The 6,339-nt window shown below is 53.0% G+C and overlaps 1 protein-coding gene across 1 annotated transcript; it reads right to left on the bottom strand.

Annotated features, from left to right (window-relative positions):
• Positions 1-2,330: 2,330 nt before the first annotated feature.
• On the bottom strand, positions 2,331-5,980 carry LOC114047132 (CCAAT/enhancer-binding protein alpha-like). The gene has a single exon (XM_027867887.1). It carries the CDS (start codon positions 5,499-5,501, stop codon positions 4,428-4,430), a length of 1,074 nt encoding a protein of 357 aa, XP_027723688.1. The 5' UTR covers positions 5,502-5,980; the 3' UTR covers positions 2,331-4,427.
• Between the last annotated feature and the right edge of the window lie 359 nt (positions 5,981-6,339).

Below are 6,339 nucleotides of genomic sequence, written 5' to 3'. Positions count from 1 at the left end.
CTGCCCTCCCTCCCCAGTTTCCAGTGCTGCCAGCAGCCTCCTCCTCTGTCCTCTCCTCCTCTCTTCCCTTCCTTCCTCTCTCTCCTGCTTTTTACTCCCTTTTTCACCTCTCCCCTTTTCTTTCCCTCCCTCTTTCCTCTCTGTTTCCTCTCTTCTTTAGTCCCTGATTCCTTCTCTTCTCCTAGTCTTTCTTCTCTTCACCACACTCCTTCCCTCTCCTACTTTCTCCTCTCTTCTCCTACTCTTTCCTTCTTTCTTTCTTGAAGTTCTTTCCCCTTCTCCTCCTCTCTCAAGGGAACCATAGACTGAGGAGATAGCAGGAAGAGGAGGAGCAGACAGAGAAATGCTAGTGGGCAGAATTGTCCAGAGCATAAGAATGGAAAGTCAACTTTTCCAAGTATCTAGTCAATTTAATCTTTAGGATTTAAAACTAAGTGTATCACCAGGTGGGGAATGCTTCAACCCAGGCAAACCTGTGTGCAGCCCAAAGCTGGACATCAGGCACTTCTCAAGTGAAAAAAAAAATGTCTATGTCATTCCCTTTGGGTCTGTGGACTAGGGTTCAGTTTTTCAGTTAGGCAGAATATAACTGGGACAGTAAGGGAAGCAGTAATGGTGAAGTAAAACCTGACCAGCCAGCTGTGCTGTTTTCCCACAAATGTTTTAATTCCAGATACAGAGGGTTCATCCTGAAATAGCTCCAAATAAAGACACGTCAAAACAGCAGCGAGCAAAGACAGGCCATAGAAACACTCATACTGAAGTGGAAATGACTCTAAGATTTCCTGTGTGTGGCCCAGGGTAGGCAGTATTTGCTCTGCTCTGGATGGGGGGGATGGGGGTAGGGTGGGGCAGACACATACAAGCTGGCTTTGTTGTCCCAGTTTCATTCTACTCTGAATTAGAGGGGACAAAAGCAAACCCAGATTAGGACTAACCAGAGCTTCTCAGCCCTCTCCTGGGGTCAGTTTTGCTTGGCTCCCTGCTCGTTCTGGGAGACCTCAACCCCTCTCCTCTGAGAGGACCAATGAGCCTTGGGCTGGTGTTTAGGTAGAGAAAGTCATAACCAATCAACCCACACAGTGAGCCACTGACATGGAAGACCCCTAAGTGTCCTGAAAGACCCAATCCTAATTGCCTAGAGGGCACGCTTGTAATGCGTTAATGGGTTAGGATGCTGGGGTGTGAGGCCACCAGCAACTCACCCTATAGCCCACTCTACCACAGACTTGGGATGTTTCTAATCCTCACCTTCTGAGCCTGAATTTCTTCCAGGGACAGGGTCAGGTCTCCTGCTCCCAGCCCAGGATTACCTTCCTACTTTCTAGCCTAGGGGTATCTCCCTGTTACATAGTGTCTGGCACACAGTGGGGCTTAATATGTGCTCCTTGATTTGACTAGACTTGACCCTCTCCCCTCCCAGATGTGGAGAATCTGGAAAGGGGGATGGGAACAAACAAGCTGGGGCCAGAACAGGACTGGTATATGACCTTGGAGCCCTGGCTGGGACTGAGGCAGGCCAAGCCAACTTCACTAGGACCTCACAGCTAATTAAGTGTTCACCCCAGTGAATCAGAGGTTGGGCTGAGGTTTTTGTAATTCTAGGCATCCTCACTTTGAGCCTCTTCTCTGAGCCACCCCCCCCCCCCATGCCCACAGGGCTCTGGACCTTTTCCTCAGTCATCCCTATCTCATTCAGACTGCTTTGGAAGCCACTGTATGAGCTGACCTCTGGAGTTATCCACAGTTCCTGGCTCTCAGATACAGTGAGTAGAGCCTTGCAGTTGTGTTTTGGGCTGGGGAACTCCAAAACAGCTTAAAGCTACAGCAGGACAGGATTGGAGTGGAAGTTTGGGTTGGGGAGAGGAAAAGAGGTCAGATGACCAGCCTGAACCCCTGACACTCACCCTTGTTTTTCTTGTCCCTCCACCTTTCAGAAAACAAACTGTCTTGAGGCACTCTTGCTCATTGCTCTGGAGAATGGAAACTCACTGACCTGTGCAGCAGCCTCAAGATCTTAATTTAGGGCAAGAAGAGAACACCTCTAAGACCCCAATCTTGATTACTAGGGGACAGTGCCATGCCTCTTTAACTGCCCTCTTCCCAGTAAGAATTAGCCATCCTGGCCAGGCCTCATTGACACCCCAGTAGATTTTTGCCAGAACAGAGTCCTGGAAGTTCTCCTGTAGAAGTACAACTGTTAGGAAACTGATTCGGAAATGAAGCCAACCAGTGGAGTCCCGGGAGCAACCCTGCTGCCACCACTGGAGGTCCAAGCACTGAACTGGGACTGCCATCGGCAAAAATGAAGAGCCAGAGCATGGATTCACTCACATCAAGAACATGCAATGTTTATTGAGTTATGGGACCTGGCCCTTGACAACCCTCCCATGTAGTTTCACTCTGGCTTTAAAAAGACACCGAGCTCCACTTTTATAGACATTTATATATAATATATTTATATATTTATATATATTTTGTACATAAAACAGGCAACATGAAATTCCCATCTATCACATCTGGAAAATAAAATATCCTCCCACAATAACAACAACAAAAGACAACTTGGCCCTTTCCTTCTCCTCCCCACCCTCCCATGCCTCAATTTCCCCTGGGCACACAGCTTGGCTGCTTAGCTGTGGGTGGGGGTGCCTTTGGAAAAAGTCTCCCACCAGCTCCTGAGTGTCACAGGGCCCCTGTCTGGAGGTGGTGGTGTGGGCTGAGTTCGTTGGCCTGGGCCCAGTTCTTTGCTTTGACTGAGATTGTCTTGAGGGAACCTAGGTCATCTCCAGGGTTCCTCTCTCTTGCCCCAAACCCTTCAATCAGCCCACTTGCCTATCCTTGCCTTTTTCTTGCACCACTTCTGGGGAGCTGCTCCCTGGGGACCAGGGGAGAGAGAGAGGGGGCACAAAGAGAAAAGGGAGGTAGAGGGTATTCAGCTTCTCCCCACCCCTCAGGGAGAGGAAAACAACAATAATAATAAAAGGAGAGGAAAGTAGAAACTCTGGAGAGCTCCATTCCACTTATGAACAAAGAAAATCTCGGTCAGAATCTGAGTGAAAAATACAAACAAGGTGATGCTCGGGCTGCAACATTAATTAGCATACAGAGGTGGACAGTTACACTTCGGCCTGCACAATTGAGACCTAACCTGGGATTGGGGTTTGTAATCAATTAATTGAGAAAGCAACAGGCTGGTTGCTTTTTGTAACTAAATCCCCCATCTCAAGGGAGTTTATTCATTGTGCTTGGTATTATTGCGACTTTTCGACATATAGTACAGACATTGCTTCTCTATGTTTGGCTTAGCCGCCCCCCCCATTCCCCCTGCCTTCCTCAAGGGGACAGTTTCACTAGTCCCCTGACTCCCCCACCCGTTCTGCCCTTCACACACCATTTCCTTGGAGGAGGGGGGAGCTGCTGACTTAGGACTTCAGCCCCTCAGTCACTCTTCTTATGGGGAGAGCTGTCTGCCGATCACTGTCCAACCCCTGAAGGAAGACACCCCCACCTCGGCTCAGAAACTCGGCTCCCACAAGTCTAGGGGCAGCAACCACAGGCTTAAAGCCAAGTTACTGGGGTTTCTTTCTCTTCTTAAGGACTTTATAATATTCTCGTCAGAATATCACCAAGTTGTTTCTCCGGCTCAGTGTCCTCGCAAGCCGTCCCCCACTCTCTCTTCCCTCTACCCTCACCCCGATCTCACTCACGCTACTTTCTCTGGTCTATGAGGCAAGGCCCACCACCTGTCCTCCGAAACCCCAGTCCCAGAATGACTGGAGCTTCACTTTCTACGACCTTTCCCCAGGCTCCCGCATCTCTCCTAGGCAGAAAGAGGAGGGGAGAGAAATAGAGCCCGGTAAGCTGGGGGTGTAGGAACATGGGGAACCTCCAGATCAAATGGCAAAGGCACATGGTTCGCTCCTTCCATTCCGTAGACACTTGGGAATCCCAGAGTTTCAATTTAAACGCGTCTCGCTCCTAAGGCACAGGGTTATTGCTTAATACTAGAGCTGCCTGGCTTCCGGGCTTCTCTCCCTTCCTTCTTCTCGGCCCCCCACCCTCACTCCCGGTTTCTCTCCCCCACCCCCGACTAGAAAGAAACTTGTAGACAACAACCTAAGGCCAAATCTCAAACTCGAAGAGATTCTGACCGGCTTGGGGGCGGGGGGCGGGGGCAGAGAATCAAAGCCAGCCAGGGTTTATCGCACCGGAATTTCCTCGTTCTGTCTTGGACAGTCTCGAGATCAGTCTGGTCTGAAATTTAAAAAGAAAAAAATACCCCACCAGTGTCCAAAGTAACGTCCTTCAGTCCTGCGTCTGGGTGGGTTCGGAGGGAGAGGCTGAGGGACGGAATCCACGAAGGGCCTGAGGGGCCACCGGGAGTCTGGGCTGTAGAAGGATTGGCGGGAGGGGAGAGCGCTTATTCACGCGCAGTTGCCCATGGCTTTAACCAAGGAACTTTCTGGGAGCTGGCGAAAGATACCTCGCAGCGTGTCCAGCTCCCGAGTCAGCTGCTCCACCCGCTTGCGCAGCCGGTCATTGTCATTCGTGAGCTCCAGCACCTTCTGCTGGGTCTCCACGTTGCGCTGCTTGGCCTTATCCCGGCTCTTGCGCACAGCGATGTTGTTGCGTTCCCGACGCACTCGGTACTCGCTGCTGCTCTTGTCCACAGACTTCTTGGATTTACCCCGGTGGTCCGTGGACATCATCTTGAGTCCTCCTCCCGGGGGTAGACTGTTCTGCTGGTGTGGGTGATGCGGTGGCTGCGGCGGCTGGTGGTGAGGGCTAGGCACAGGCGTGGGCGGTGGCGTGGGGTGCCCTGGTTGCAGGTGCATGGTGGTCTGGCCGCAGTGGGCGATTTGGTACTGGAGGTGGGACGCCGGATGGTGGTGGTGGTGATGGTGGTGGTGGGCTGGAGGAGGCGGCGGTGGTTGCTGCTGTTGCTGCTGCTGCTGCGCCTGGTAAGAGTAGAGGCCGGACAGCGCCAACTGCTTAGCCTCGTCCTCCTCCCGGGGCTCCTGCTTGATCACCAGTGGTCGCAAGGCCGGGGCCCCAATGCGCTCGTACAGGGGGTCCAGTTTGCCGTCCAGGTAGCCCGCGGCCATGCAGCCATAGACGTGGGGGTGGCTCCCAGGCCCGTGGGCTCCGTGCATGGCGTGGCCGGCGGGATGCGGCTGCGGAGGATAGTCGAACTCGCCCCCCGCCAGGGCAGCTTTGGCTTTCTCCTGCTGCTTACTGTGCTGGAACAGGTCGGCTAGGAACTCGTCGTTGAAAGCGGCGGGATCGATGTAGGCGCTGATGTCGATTGAGTTTTCGTTCTCACAGATGTCGCCCAGCTGTTCCGAGGCGGCGGCGGCTGCAGGTGTTGCGGGGGGCTGAGGAGGGACAGAGTCCCGGGGGTAGCCAAAGGCGACGCTGCTAGGCTGGTGGTGGGGACTCTGGAGGTGGCTGCTCATCGGGGGCCGGGACTCGACCTCGTAGAAGTTGGTTTGCTCCATGGGGGAGCTAAAATCTTCCCGGCATGGTGACCAGCTCCGGGAATCCAGACTGCACAGGCACCCGGACTTCGGGGAACGCCCAGCGGTCGCCAACAACCAACAAGATCAACCCGGGCCGGGACTAAGAGAGGGGAATTGGCTTCTTTGGGGGAAGCAACAAGAGCTCAATTCCCTCCTTCCTTTTCGCAGACTCCAGAGAGATGAGTGGAGCTACGTGCCCTCTTCTTTCTCCAGCGCCTCTCCAGCGCCCCTCCAGCCCCGGATTCGACCCTCTCCTCCGTTCCCTCCAAGCGCCACCCAGCCCAAGTACCCTAGCTCGTCCGCCCTTAATTGCTAATGGCTCGACTCCCTCACTGCTGCTATTATATAGTCTCAAAATCCCGTGCTGGGCATCGCCCTCTAGTGTCCTGCTGGGAAACGCTTGCTGGGAAACTGGTGGCAGGTTTAGATTCCCTGGGTCTTAGCGCCAGGCCCTCTAGAAGAAAGCTACCCCCTCCCCCGTCCCCTCTCCGCCTCGCTCCAGACACCCCTTTCGACTCTTTAGCTCTTTGTAAGGGGGAAGTGTGGCTCAGAGCCCAGTCCCTCGGCTGAGAGGTGCAGCTGCAGAACGCCCACTTTTCCTGAGTGCTGTTTTTTCTTAACAAACCACCACTAGTGTAAACAGACACATGCAAGCCCATTCTATGTACTGGGGGAACTTCAGGGAGCAAAGAAGAATTTCCATTGTGTCAAAAAGTAATTCACTACTCTGTTTCCCTTCGGGAAGCAAAATGTGCCTCCCCTCCCTCCCCCTAAACCTCAAAGAATTTTTTTTTTTAAAAGATCAGCTAAACCATCG

The sequence above is a fragment of the Vombatus ursinus genome, unplaced genomic scaffold (assembly GCF_900497805.2).
Source record: "Vombatus ursinus unplaced genomic scaffold, bare-nosed wombat genome assembly UNPS02014786.1, whole genome shotgun sequence".
In the NCBI taxonomy this organism is placed as follows: Eukaryota; Metazoa; Chordata; class Mammalia; order Diprotodontia; family Vombatidae; genus Vombatus; species Vombatus ursinus.
The sequence above is the reverse complement of the archived record's forward strand: the minus strand, read 5'-3'. Positions and strand labels throughout refer to the sequence as shown.

Bases quoted from the DNA above. Each gene is read 5' to 3' on its own strand.
- LOC114047132 (XM_027867887.1), bottom strand. From the start codon at position 5,501: ATGGAGCAAACCAACTTCTACGAGGTCGAGTCCCGGCCCCCGATGAGC.